Consider the following 15,342-nt stretch of genomic DNA (forward strand, 5'->3'; position numbering starts at 1 on the left):
TATCCCATCATGCCCCACAAGTGCCTCACTATATCACATAATGCCCTACTATCACCATGGTATATCCCATAACACTTGGAAAATGCCTCACTATATCCCATAGTCCCCCTTAATGCTCTGGTATATCCCATCATGCCCCACATATGCCCCAGTACATCCCATAATACTTTGGAAACACAAATGCATCACTATATGGCATAATCCCCACTAATACCTTTTCAGTATCCTTAAGGGATGTGGCGAGGCTGTTATGAGGCAATATGGGATATAGCGGGGCATTACGGGCATCATGGGTTATAGGGGGGTGTCAGGAGTCTGCCCAGGCCCGACCACCCACCTCCTGCAACTGGCCCCCCCTCTGGACACCTCTGGGAAGATTTTTGGGGGTTCAGGGATGTTGGGGTTAGTCAAGTTAGTGTTAGGGTTAAGGCTATGGTAGCTACGTCAGGGGCCCCACGCCAGCGGTGGCCTGACGGGAGGCAGGCAGGTACGTCAGGGGCCCCACGCCCGGCAGCGGCCTGACGGGAGGCAGGTACGTACGTCAGGGGCCCCACGCCCGGCAGCGGCCTAACGGGAGGCAGGCAGGTACGTCAGGGGCCCCACGCCCGGCAGCGGCCTAACGGGAGGCAGGTACGTCAGGGGCCCCACGCCCGGCAGCGGCCTGACGGGAGGCAGGTACGTACGTCAGGGGCCCCACGCCCGGCAGCGGCCTAACGGGAGGCAGGCAGGTACGTCAGGGGCCCCACGCCCGGCGGCAGCCTGACGGGAGGCAGGCAGGTACGTCAGGGGCCCCACGCCCGGCAGCGGCCTGACGGGAGGCAGGTACGTACGTCAGGGGCCCCACGCCCGGCAGCGGCCTAACGGGAGGCAGGCAGGTACGTCAGGGGCCCCACGCCCGGCGGCAGCCTGACGGGAGGCAGGCAGGTACGTCAGGGGCCCCACGCCCGGCAGCGGCCTAACGGGAGGCAGGCAGGTACGTCAGGGGCCCCACGCCCGGCGGCGGCCTGACGGGAGGCAGGTACGTCAGGGGCCCCACGCCCGGCAGCGGCCTGACGGGAGGCAGGTACGTCAGGGGCCCCACGCCAGCGGCGGCCTGACGGGAGGCAGGTACGTCAGGGGCCCCACGCCCAGGCCCCCGCTGCTGGCCGCCCACCTGTTCCCGAAGGCCCTGCTCGGGGGCAGCTCCAGCAAGCGCAGCAGCAGTGCGACTGTTTCCCACAGCCAACAAAGCAACGCAGCCATACACCTGTCACCTATAGGAAACCGGTGCTGTAAGTGTGCTGATTTCTGCTTGTGGTGACCACAGTGCATGTGATGAAGCTGCCAAGCCTGTACCTTACTTCAGTATCATATTACTTCATTGTATTTTATCTGACAAAAGAGGGCAAGAAATCAAAAAAATTATTTTAGTCTGGTGCAGAAGCTGAAGAAACACTCTGTAAGTGGCAAGGTGAAGTGTGAGAAAGTGTATTTTTTTATTTTAACTGATGTTTAATTCTGCTGGCTCTGTTACCAATTTTTTGTTTCTAGAACGTTACAAAAGGAATTAACGAGCAAAGACAGTTACCTGGTGCTAAGCTCAATTCTCCATTTCCCAATGCCTTTGTCATTCATGTCTCTGTATCTCCCCCAGCAGTTAATCCAGACTTGCACGTGTAAGAGTGAAAAGGAAACATCCATGTCAGCGGCGTGGTCCTAAAAAACCTACAGTAGGTACAAGACAAAACACATTCGAGAATAAGATGTACTTCAGTATAACATTATTATTACTCATACATTACAGATTTTGATTGCTGCAGTAATAAAAAGTCTATCCAAAATCAGAAAAGCAATGGCATTCATATTCTACGTAGACTGGATACGGAGACTATGAAAAAGTGCAAACCATGAGACTGGATGAAAACCCAAATGAATAGTTCATTTTCAGATGAATTAGGCTGTATCACAGATGCAACAGATGAGGAACACGACGACTTACCTTATGATGGAGATGTAGGAATAACCTGTAAACACAGTAAAAATTTCTACAATTTGAATGATTGTACTTGTACAAAAGATACATCTGTTATTTTAAATTTTGACTCTTCTGAAGGTAACAAAAACATAAAAGGAACAGCAAATTATGAAACTTGTCCACAGCCTGAAGAATTCTGCAGTTGCCACAGAGGTGCCACAGGAACAATGGGAATTTCAGTTGAAATGCCTGGAAGTGAAGCTTCCTTTAAGAAGGAATTACCTGTTTGTAGTTTTAGTAAACTAGATGGCAAAGAATATCTAACTCACTCAAAAATGTCCAATGTCCTTTTGCGTCATTTTTCTAAGGGTGAGTTAATGAGCACATGCCAGTTAATCGAACGTGAGACAATACCAGAGACATCCTTTACTGAAAGTATTGATGACACTGTGGGCAAACCTGAGCCTTCAGAACACGTCAAAGACCCTTCGGTGCACGAACAATGGGGAACTAACTTTGAAGAGTATCACTTAGAAAAACACAAGGAAGTAAACACCCATAATAAAAATCAAAATTTTCTAAACAAAAAGATATGTGTTCCTAAGAAACCCATTTCTTACACTGTTATGTGTGGCTGCAGACAAGAAAATTCACAACTGATTGGCGAAAAAGAAGATACACACATCTTGCAAAACACGAAAGAAGAGAGCGCCCTGTTTAAGAAAACAGTTTCACCTTGCGAGCTCAAATATGGCCAAGGTCAAGGTCACTACTGCCTTCCTGATGTCTCCAAAGTTGCTTCAGAAGTTAAAGTACCAAAAAGAAGCGACAACATTAACTCAGTTCCTACCATTGAAAGAGCAAAATCCTTCCCTATTTTGCAAAGTAAATCAGTAATTGTGAAAAACGTTCTAGAAAATAAGAACCATTCTGTAGAGAACAGAAAAGAAATAAGCATTCCAGAACTGCTGCAACAGCTAAAGGTAATTAAGATGCTTTAAGATAAATTCTTAATACTTGGTAGAGTGGCTTTACCAAAGAAGATACTCTGTGTCCAGTAAAATCTAAGATGGCTAGTTCATGTAGGCAGCCTATAGGCATCAGTGAGTTTATCACTTTAGTCAACAGCTGTTTTCACAAATAGAATTGTGGGACTGAATTTATATGGAACTTTCATTACCAAATATTTAATGATGCTCTGGCATATTATTTGCGATAAAGCATCCTATCAAATCATTAGGAAATTCACTATAAATTGTTATTTCTAGTATTATATGTAAATGTTGAAATTAATCAAGATTACTTTAACTTGCAAGTTTTTCTTCATGTATTTTTATACTGGCATTTATTGACAGGTCAGTTCCTTTTTAAAGGATTTGTTTGACCACAGCATTTCTCTTATTGTAGTAAATATCTTTTAAGGTTTGTTAGTAATTAGATAATCACTTCTCAATTTCATACCCTCCCATGGAGTTCACTTCCAGAGCTATACAGATGCTGAAGATCATTCCTAGATTTGTATCTTAGCAAATTGTTCAAGATGTAACAAGTTTTAATAGTTTTCCCTACTATTTCCTGGCTGCAAACAAGATGCTGACACAGCATGCTGACACCCAGAATCACACTGACCACCTGAGATTGAATCCCAAGGTAAATCTCTCAAAATAGACACATTTTTTTAAAACTCATTCTCCTTTATCTCTAGGACCATGATTATTCCCAAAACCTGTTTTGTCACCTTTATATTGTACTTACCATTTATATAAAATCTTTAGATTTTCAGACAGAGTTGAAGTATTTCAGTATTTATGCAATAAGACGCTATACATATATCGAACTATAACACAGAAAATTACATGGGATTGTTATATATATATAATAAACATTTCATTAATAACTTATACTATGTATTTTGAGTTATTTCTGATTTTGTGTCCAGAATTTTTCTGTAACCAAAGTTCTCATTTTAACAGATACTTCCTCAGTCAGATTTTCCAAATGCCAGCACTGCCATTTACTCAAAAGACGCTGGGACATCCTCTGAAGTCTTTACGTTACATGCTCCTATACAATCTACACATGGTTTGTCTAAAGCAAGAAAATAAAATTACAGCAACTATGCAAATTACTTTTACACAATTTGATAGAACTTTTGAGTAGACTTTTTGGACAGAAATTCCAGTTGATTGATCTTATCTTGTATTATGTAGGATCAGAGTCTGGAACAGCAGCATTGGCATTACCAGCAGCTGGTACAATAGAAGCAGGCTGTCGAAATCCTCCTTATTTACTGCCAGAACTAACACTAGGAGAAAAGATGTCTCAAGTACTAAAGGATCAGACAGATCAACTGCTAAAAAAAGTAAAGAGCTCTGTTTCTATACTTTGCACTGATGCTCCAATTCTATATTCATTTGGCATATTTGTTTTTAAAATTCCAAATAAAAGTAGTATTTTTGTCTTGAAGGTGGAAGACTTTTCTAACCATATGACCCAAGAGACATTCCTTTTACAAGACCGCTATCTGGTAAATTAATTTATGTATTTTCAGCTATCTGAAACGTACTTTAAATGGCTGTAGACTCGCAATTTGCTGGCAAGGTACTCCATGTTTTCCTCCAACAGACATTTAAAAATGCTCTTTTTCTCAGTTTTTTTTCCACAGTTTAAGAGGCAAAAATGAAGGTGGTCAGTAGATGGCTGGATTCTTAAATCTGTTTTAAGGATTAAAATTAAAAACTATTAGTGAAAAGCCTAAAGTTGCCATATAAGTTATGAATTTTGACATGTAGGCTATCAGTTTGGAAGTCATGGTTTAGTATTTCACTTGTACATAGTAGAGCAGCACAGAGCACTGGGTGGTTATATAAGATGCAATCCTGTCCCAATGCAGAGCAGTACCAAAATTGTTACCACCATCACTGCAAACGGCATCTCGCTTACACAGCATAAGTAGCTATCACTGTGGCTTGCCAAATCATAATGACATTTGCTATTGAATTATTTCTTATTGGTGAAGGAATTAAATCAATTGAAAAAATACCTTGATGCCTTGGAAAGGAATTACTTAACAGCTAGAGAAGAGCATCGTAACTTACAGCTGCAGAACTACAAGGACAAGTCTGTCAACGTTGGAGAGTTTGATCCTGAAAGGTTAGAAGATAAGTGCTTAGTAGTACATGAGTGTATTTTTCATATTTTAAGTGTTTGAAAAACACTTTTAAAAAACCACATTATTTTACTTATCCATTAGAATTCTTCTGAAGTGAACACAGTATCTTCATGTTATATGTGGTAAATTAGAAGTGGTTTGGCCAAAATTCATCTTGGGCATTATATGTCTTAGCTGAATTAATCAATTGGGTATCTCAATTGTAAGTACTTAATGGAGTTCACTGAGATTCTTTTAATTCATTTTTTTTCCTATGGAAGTGTACTGCAATGCCCAATATTGTTATCAAAGAAAGAAATAGAGCATCGGTTCATACAGGTTTCACTAACTGTGTATTGCAATTTGGTTTAGAGAAGTGGAAGGGGAAATATTCAGACTTGGCATGGTGCTCGAAGACATCCAGGAACAAAGTGATGACAGCCAATTCAACTTGTCATCTTTGCTTACTTCCTGCGAATCTGCCAATTCATCGTACTCTCCTTGTGAGGTAACTCAGTGAGTTTTATTATTTAAAGACTACAGTTACTCTGTTTTACTGATGCAAATCCGAAGAACCTCAGTGTGGTTGACCTGTTGTATGTTCTCTAATAAGAGCATGATGCTTTTAGATAGCGTGTTACTTCAAAGAAAGTATTTTTTCATTAAATATGCACTTCATAATATTTCATTAATTGTAATAGAAACCTAAGTATAAAAACACAGGTACACTGAATATTCTTAATCCCAGCTTCGAAAGCATTTCGTTCAGAGTAAGAAAATACAAGCAGCTACCTGAATTTTTGGCATTAATCACTATCATTTAGTTGGAAGTAGTACTATCTTGTTTGTCCAAGATTCTTGAACTGCAGAGTTACTGTATGACCAAATGTTACTGTGCTATAGAAAACAGTTTACTGCTAAGTATGGTAATATTTTGTTCTGGATCATAAACACACACAAATAATCTCATGGCCTTCTACAAACCTACAGGTAAGTATCACCAAATGCTTTTACAGTCAATGTTTTAGAAGATATTTTTTTTTTTCTGTATCCTAAGTTAGAGACACTCAGAAAGGTACTTCCAATGCAGTGACCACATGTATCTATGCTATGGTTACTTTGTACAGAGCTCGGTAGTTTCAAGCATTGCTGACCCTCCAGGAAGAAGAGGTACTGAAACTGCATTTCTTCACAAGAACAAGGAGGGAGGAGAAAGTCAGACAACTGATGTAATCCCAGAGACAAATCAATTTTCTTTAGAAGGCAACAAGTGCAATCTTTGTCTTCGCATGTAAGTGAAAACCTTGGAACAGTTGAAGTTTTTATAAAAATCTTGCCTAAAATCTGCTGAATATAAGAAATTGGGATGTCTGAAAGCAACAGGAATATTTCCCAAGTAAGGCTTTTACAGAATTCTGTAACTACATACCCCAGAATTCCTTCCAGTCTTGCATTCCTGCCTTTCTGGGTCATATGGACCTTCAATTTCCCGAAGCAAAACACTATCATCACTTTCACTAGACGTTAAATCATACCTCTGAATAAAATTCATTGCAACTAGACAAATTCAGGATTTGAATGACTAATCAAAGTACAGTGCCAATAAGACATTATTTACCAATATTTGAGTGGCATTTTTAATTTTAAAAGGGAGGTATGCAGATACTTACACAATTAACCACCAAAACTTTATGAAGCAATTCTAGATACTCCCCAGGAGAGCGGAGATGGTATTTCATAGATGTTAATCATCTTAATGAGATTAGAAAAATAAACCAAATTGTTTCCCCTTAAATTCAGGTTACAAAAGAGAGCTGAATCAACCTCCACAAGAGAAACAGAGCCTCTGAGAAAAGGAGGTCTGCTAGCAAACAAGCATTCTTCCAACATAATGGTATGAGATCTGTTTCCATAGTCACTTTTTTTTTTAAACTTAGATTATCTTATTCACCTTTGAGATCATACAGCATTTTTCTCTTAAGTTTTTGCACAGCTTAATGGCTTAGCTTTTGAGCTACTACAGCATGTCATAGCATTGCTGAATTTGTTTCCAAAGGAGAAGTTTAAGGACTATCAAACATTTTTAAAATCTGTGATAAAGCTTACTTATTCTGCAAAGACTTAACTGTGTTTACTAACCTGCCTTTATTATTTGCTCAGAGAACAAAACCCAGAATTGCATGCCTACAAAGATACTTAATTATAAGGCACTGAGAGGAATCAAGTCAGCATATGCTAATCCTCCCCAAAGCAACATGAAAACATGCCTTAAATTCCAACTTCACACAAAAAGGTGCTCATATTTTGTCCACTCCGCTCTACAGGTAGAATTGGGAAAAAATAAATCAAGTTGTAGCATTGATGGCAACTAAAAGCAGTGTAGAAGTGATATGCAAATGATGCCACTGTTTACACTATCCTGTTTGATATCTAATACAGTTAGAGATACACAGTAATATAAACAATTGTAAATTTGTTTTGCCTTCTGGGTGCAACAGAGATTCCTTTCACCTGAGGAAAAACATGCTGCTGAAGGTCTTGCATCCCATAGTTGGGGTACATCAACTCAAAAATTTAATGCTGATGAAGAAAGTATGAAAAGGTAAGTGTATTACATATTTTGACTAGTTATAGACATGGTTTTCTACAGTTAAGTGAACAGCTACATGCATGTACACTGATGCGTGGCTATACTGGACTCTGCACGAAACGCCGAATATTGTCTTAATATATATGAGAGGATGACATTTTCAAGTTTATCACCAGTTAATCACATAAGGTATGTGATCTACCAGATGACAAATAGAAAAACTCCCATCAATTTTATTTGTAATACGAATATAATCCTTTTTTAAAGTAGCCCATCTTAGTGGACCAGTGTAAGGTTTACAGTGCTTAAATGGCGGAGATATTTCAAAAGTGTATTAAGAAAAGAAGCTTTGTCTTTGTTCTCTATTCAGCAATGCACGTCAGCATCCCAAATTGGGATGACTGCAAACTGTTCAGCAATGAACAACATTTATCGTTGTCATGAACTACTCTGGTAGGCCTGGAAGCCCGCCATATCGATACATCTGCTTATACTTCAAGTGTAAGGATCACTCTGTAAATTTTCATTTCCAGAAATGTCAGTGTGATATAATAATTCTGCATGGGATATTTTGGAGTCTGAAATTTTGGCAAATTAAATCTCCAACCAACCAAAGCTAGATCTCATAATACATGTGGTGTAGAACACAATAATAGTCATTTAAATATGCCCTGAAATTATTTTACAGAGTAGAAGTTAACATTTGTCTCACCTAGCTTCCTTTTTTTTTTTTTCTGTCATACAAAAAGTTAGCTTAAGCTTCTAATCATTATTTTCATGAATGGGTGGAAAATTCTCCAAATAAATTTGATGATACTGTATACTCTTAAGTTGAAAATAATGTCAAATAACACAAACAATGAATTTTGTTCTTGTTCTCTCAGAAGGTACATCTCAAGTATTCCTTTAATTATCCAAAGGCAGTAAAATTAAAGCCTTAATAGCTCTAAGTTACTAAGAAATCATTGATAATTGATTGCTATTGACAATATTTTGATGCAACAAGCGAACACATATATAAATACATAGGAATTCATACTACTTTGCTACTGAGATGTCTATACAAAGACCTCTACTTTTAAAGATTTTTAAAAGCTCTGGTAAGTCAGGGTCCTTCTGTCAGAATGTGTCCTTTAACTAAACGGGTCTTTATTTTGCAAGTAGTTAGTTTTTAATTTAAGCTTGTACTTACCACCTTTTCAGGTATTTGATACAGGTAGAAGTCTTTCTATGAGTAAGCCTTCTCCTTAACTAGGAAGTGGTCAAGCATTACTATAATATGCTCGTAAGGCTTGTCATAAAGGTGCTAAGATAGAATTAAAGTATCATTCTGTTTTCATTTTCAAAGAAATACAAACATCCAGGAAAGCAAAACTGGAACATGTTCACTCCTCATTCAGAGAAAACCAACTGATTTATCAGATACCAACCTGAGTAAGTAGTGGCATACAAAGGTCTTAACTGTACTCATACCTACTATGGAATCCTGTCAAGTAGTACATTCCTGTCACTTAGCAACATGAAAATTGTTTTTTAGTTTTAACAGATGTTACTGCTTAGCACAGCACACAGAATAAAAAGGAGACTGAAGAGGACACCAAGTCAAATTCACCATGGAAGTCTCAGTGACAGACCAAGAGGCAACAGACAAGCTGCAATAGAATTTCCAGTTAGATATGAACAAAAGTTTTAACTCAGGGTCTAGTCAAACATTGAGACTGTTTGCTCTACAGAGGCTGTGGCATCTCTGTCCTCAGAGATACTCAAAATTCAGCTGGACAAGGTCTTCAGCAACTTCATCTAAGTCGGTCCTGCTTTGAGAGGGGATTGGGTCAGACAATCTCCAAAAGTCCTATCATACCTGAATTACTCTTCTAATTCTAATTCACCTTTTTAGTTAAGTTTCCAAAAACTACTACTAACATTTTCAGCAACATAACATCGGTGTGTACACAGTGCTTTGATTTTGCTTTTTCTCCTTATCATGTGCATATATTTCATGTCCTAGCAGGATATTCCAAACTTGGCGACTGCAACGTTTCATACCAGTACTTCCACTTTAGATTTTGGATTGAACTTTCTTATTTTGCATGAAAACAAAGGAAAAAAAGTTTTCCTAAATCTTTGATCCATTCAGGGTTAACACAGACTGGAAATATTCTCCTTTCTCAGTCCAGCTCCTAATATAATTTCACCAAATCCAAACTAGAGCCCATACAGGCTACTGTGAGCTAGTTAAGTCAGCTGTCAAGTCATCCAAGACTCCAGCTCTTGGAGGTTCACTAAGAATCCGTCAGCATTTGTTTCTCTTGGGGCATCCCCCTTTTACCTTTCCACTGCAGAATACTCTGAAGCTGTTAGTACCCCACAACTGAAGAGGAACAGCACGAGCTATCCTAGATTCAGTTTTATGTCTGAGTATCTAGGTTATTCTTACCTTTGGTCCACCTGCTGTCCTTCACTTCTCTGTGATATCCTTTCATTTCAATATAATACACAGGGGCCATTATTGTTAATACCGGTTTGTGCAATAGCCAACAGTGCCATACTAGATCCTCCCCAATTCTCTCGTTGCATTCCTCTTAGGCTGCATTGTTTTCACAACACTAAGGACAGGGAGATTGAAAGTTTAAGAACAGTTCTGGGACTGGAAACAACCACCATCAAAAAATACCAACCAAGCTACACTTGAGGCTTACAGTCAGGGCTGAAAGCCAGTCTCTAAAGTTCAATCCCCACCTGTAAAGCAGACGAAAAAGTACTTCAAACTACAGTACTGTTACTGGCAGCAAAGGGCTCAGAAACTATGATGCTAAAACCCAAATAATTACCTAGGTACACCGGCCAAAATTTGTAATATGACAGACCTTTTTAATCTATCTTTGGTATTTTAGGCAGCGATTCAGAAGACACCTCAGCCTACGATTCTTGTAACTATTCACAGAGCAAGGAACTTGTGAACTGCGAGACTAAAAGTTACAAAACATTCAATACAAGACTACATGGAGACAGAAGAGGTATAATAATTGCAAAAACGTTAAAATCTACAGAAAAATATTACTTACAGTGTTTGTTTTTCTAAACAACATGTCTTTGTTTTCAGGACTTAGGTGCAGATGCCATAGAGGAAGCAGAGATCAATTTAAACTCAGGAATTACGAAGAGGCTGTTCAGTCTTGTGCCTTATGCAGAAATAAAAGTTTTGGTTCATCCTGTAAGTATGACAATCACAGGCTAGATTTTGAGGGGCAGAAAGCCACACTGCACGTAACAGGCCAAATTTAATTCAGTATAAGCAACCAGTAGCACTGTGGCTAAACAGTGGATGTATATAGATCTTGTAGACCAAAATCAGCAAATCCAACTTTTACATACCTGGCCAAGTTTAATCCCTATGCCAGACAGCTTTAGACTTCTCTGGTTCCTTATAAGAAAAGTCCCTTCCATATTTTGTTTATGAGAGTAGTATCTCATTTTGCAGTACCACATGGAAGAATATTAAAATTGGGCGTTGCTGTGCCAACTTTTTCAGTGCTAGCGTTACTTAATGTAGTATAAACAAGTACTAAAGAAAATTTCAGCTCTACACTCAAATCGTGTGACATGCAGGGAGTCAAGGAAAACCTAATGTTTTCTGGTTGGTTGGTTTTTTGTTTTTTTTTGGTTGGGTTTTTTTTTTCTTTTTAAATGCTTAACATCAGCTTTGGAAGTCACTTATCTCAGACTCCTCTCTATATACTGTTGGAAGAAATCGCATGCAGAAAATAGAAGTTTTCAACAGTGGGAAGAAAAAGTATAAATTAGCTACTTCTGTATATGAATATTATAACACTATAAATCAAAGTAGCATTCAATTTTATTCAGCAGTGATAGATACTTGGGTTTTTATTTATGCTAAATAGAGAAAAAGTGTTAAATACACAGAATTTTTTTTTTTTTTTTGGCTTTTGTTTTACACATGGCCTTAACAACTCCAGCTTATTCACAAAAAAGAATCTCCACTCAAAAAGCTCAGAAAAATAAGCAGCCATGCGAACCTGTAAACAGACCTTCTGAAAGGTAAGCTGTAGCAATAACTGAATGTAGTACAATAGAAAATGCCACTGTTGAAGATTCAGCATGGAAAAACACTCACAAGTATCATAAGCAGGAGGAATGTTTTCTTTTGCAGTGCATGCTGTACATTAAAATTTTTCTCATTAGTAAAATTAAAATATTTACCCTAAGAGCAAGCGTGAATAATTCTTAGAGTAGCTCTTCCATCTTTCTAATTTCATGAAGAGTAACTATCTGACTTCTTTAGCCAACACATTTAGTAGTAAAAAATAAAAAACCTCACTTTATTAGGGGCTGTTCCCATTCACAGATTTGAAAGCAGGTCTGTATTATTTAAGATGCAATTCTGTTTGCTACCAACCATTTCTTCATAAATAACAGTCCTACTTTTAACGGTTAACATTAATTTACACTGGAAGTCTAGAAAGTAAAATGGATTCTGAACCGTAGCACAGACTAGACAAACTCAGACAAGTTTTGTTACCATGTTTTTTGGACGGCATTACTCAATAGCACTATTGCCTGGAAGTACAGCAGCTTCACTTGAGAATCAATAGCCTAGGCCACTCTGTGAGAGAAAGCTACAGCACCAAGAACGTGATGCTATTATGAGAGCTCCTGACTGCATCCTGGAACGTCATCTTACTACAACACAGATGTAACACTGATTATGATGGACTGTGTTTTACAATTAAATCAAAAATTCTACTCACTGTAAAACTAACTTGCCACTGAGTATGCTATCAAAGTGTATATAATTTATAGTTTAGAAATTTTTTTGCTTACTAAAATTGTATTTTATTGTATATATTTTATCTTTAGGCAAAACTTTGAAGCTGTCAAAACCTACTATTCAAGCACATACGATAAAGTTACCCTTTCACACCAATACTTACCCAGCAAGAAGTCTGCCCAAAGGAAACCCGCAGTCAACATCAGAAACGCCAGTGACTCCAATACAAATGTAAGACTTCCGAGTGAAAATTAAACCCCACACAATTTATCCGGGAAAAGTACATCCCTATGTCACAGTATTGTTGAACATGGGACTAAGAATGGGACATTCTTAGCAAGTCGATTATTATAATCTAAGCATGTCTAACCCATCTGAGGATAAGAGAGAAGGAAGTTAGAAACACAAGTATATGAGTTTATATTTTAGTATATTGCTTCATGCGAGTATGTCAGAGACTTTTTATACAGCTTAGTCCCTCTATAAAAGCTGAATGGGACAGAAAAGGACCGGATCTTAATTATGTTTCATATACTGAAATGAAAAATGTCACCCTAGCAACACAAACCACTATCAAATCCATAAGAAAACCTTCTCAGTACTACAAACATAACCGCACTGGGGCTGCTACTTTAGAAAGGTGTTAAATAACTCTTATTTTTCTCTTTGATTGTGCAATCCTTTGAACCGAGAGGTATTTCCAACATGAATCCTGGAGTGGTTTATCATGACTCAGATTTTTTATTTCTCAACATTTACTCAGAGTGAAAATGCTGCATAGTACCTTAATTAAAACATCACTTTCTATTCTACGTAAAGATTTGTCTTCAGTGTTAGCAAGACTAAACTTTATTATTCCCAACAGATTTTAACTTCTACTCTGGATCATGCCATACAGACAGCAAACAGTTTGAAGAAAGCTACAGAACGAATGGTACGAGTAGTTTCAGAAGATCTAGCTAAAGTTAAAAGAAAACAGCTTTAATTACTCAGTTTCCAATGTTATCATTTTGCTGGTTGATACTGAAGTGTCAGTATATCTGCAGATACAAGATGATAAATACAAAGATCAGAAAGTCAGCTAGCTGACTTTGTCAGCTGTTCCCTAACTATCAGTACTAAACCAAACCAAAGCATATTAGTATTCCACACGTTTATATTCATTTTCAAAACTAGGAACAAATTACTAATTCCACTGAAAGTCTTCAGTACATTAGCTAGCCCTGCTACTGTGTACGGCTATTCTCTAAGCATTCACTTAAGACTTAATAAAAGTTAGCTTAAACAAGCGAAGTTAACTTTTTGACTTTTGATTTTCTCCCACCCCCAAACAGGGGATCTGAGTCATTGCTACATATATTTTTTCCCCTGCAGTAAGCACACGAAAGGGAAACAGCCACTGCACCCGAGACATCTATAAGCATCATGCTAGCATGCCAAGTCATAATTAACATTCATTATTGTAGAGTGCCCTACATTGACAGTTGTTTGTTCTTAAAATATTTCCTCGCACATCCCAGTAACCGAGTCATACCATTTGTTGCCTATGTATTCCTTACAAATTATCCATTTCTTCAATGAGGTGTCCTTACCTTGTACGATACCTGGCTTTGAGATTGTAACTGATGGTAAGTAGGCTGGAAAAGTTTAAAATACTGTAAAAATACAGCAGGCCAAGAAAAGTCATCTATTGTTTTCCTTTTGAAATCCATTTAACTGCAGTGATTAAAAGCAAGCAGTTAACAGCCTTGTATTATCAAGGATGATACTTGCCAAAGAAATTCCACAGTATACAGTGCCTAATAGAAATCAAGTTAAAAGTGACAGTGCATTGCTTAAAAAGGACACTCATTTTCAGGGAAACCTGAATGGTTTTATCAGCTGATGGACACAGAGATAATTTGGACTCTGCTCACACAAGCAGTGACAGCTAAACTTGCTGCTGTGTACCACTGATTTACTAGCCCGAGTCAATGGCTTTTTTTCACGGCCTCTTCCATGCTCCACAGCCAACACCACTATTAAACCTTCTTTTCTCCCCCTTAGGCTCTTGCTGTATATCCTTATATATCAGTTTGCCTCTGCTTATTATCCATGTTTTAGCTTTATTTAGCATAAGACAACAGCACAGATAGTAAAAGGCCCGTTCCCCTGTGCTAGATTAATGTTTTGAATGTCCCTGTTACTACTTTGCAAACGAACTTAATAGTTGAAGTAATTGCTGAAGGCTTCCTAGTTTCAATTAAAAAAAAAAAAAAAGTCTTTTTCATAGAAATCTTTCCACACCACAAGAACAGCTAGACCTTTGGTTTATCCTGAGTCACTGTCTGAACCTGCAGCCCTGGGCCTGAGAGCAAATACCTAAGAAAGAACATATTTATCAACACAAGCACACAGTGACGTTTCCTCAGAACATTCTCCGACAAACCGAAAGCTCAGAGTCCTTCCCTACCAGCAGCACTATATTTGTATTTATTAGCTCTATAAAGGTTTCTCTCTCATGTCAAGATTTAAACCCTTTCATACTACAGTTTAGAGCGTGTCATTACTTCATAACATTTCACGTACTAGATGTCCTTTTGTTCCAAAATTGACAACTGCAAGTTTCACATGTTACTTCACACATTGAATAGGGAGGTAACATGTCTTCCAGTCTGTACATTAACATCATCTCCGAGGCGTCCATCACATACTCCCCCATCCCCTTTTTTCCCTTTGATCAAGTATCCTATTCTAGCCATTCTTGGCATGGAAATTGTTCCATACCTTTGATTTTCCTCTTACTCATCTCTGACTCTTATCCAGATTTTTAGATTGAACTTAAGAAATAAATTACACTTGGAAATACATATCTTTAT

General features: G+C 38.3%; 1 protein-coding gene across 1 annotated transcript; it reads left to right on the plus strand.

Moving 5' to 3' along the window:
* The first annotated feature begins 1,573 nt into the window (after nt 1-1,573).
* On the plus strand, nt 1,574-13,777 carry AKNAD1 (AKNA domain containing 1). Its single transcript, XM_027798250.2, has 16 exons — nt 1,574-2,937; nt 3,482-3,604; nt 3,928-4,036; nt 4,165-4,316; nt 4,422-4,481; nt 4,974-5,107; nt 5,478-5,613; nt 6,233-6,396; nt 6,906-6,999; nt 7,604-7,707; nt 9,044-9,129; nt 10,590-10,712; nt 10,799-10,909; nt 11,673-11,754; nt 12,574-12,715; nt 13,350-13,777. Exons 1-16 carry the CDS (start codon nt 1,897-1,899, stop codon nt 13,467-13,469), a joined length of 2,781 nt encoding a protein of 926 aa, XP_027654051.2. The 5' UTR covers nt 1,574-1,896; the 3' UTR covers nt 13,470-13,777.
* The last annotated feature ends 1,565 nt before the right edge of the window (nt 13,778-15,342 follow it).

This window comes from Falco cherrug, chromosome 12 (genome assembly GCF_023634085.1).
Source record: "Falco cherrug isolate bFalChe1 chromosome 12, bFalChe1.pri, whole genome shotgun sequence".
Taxonomy (NCBI): domain Eukaryota; kingdom Metazoa; phylum Chordata; class Aves; order Falconiformes; family Falconidae; genus Falco; species Falco cherrug.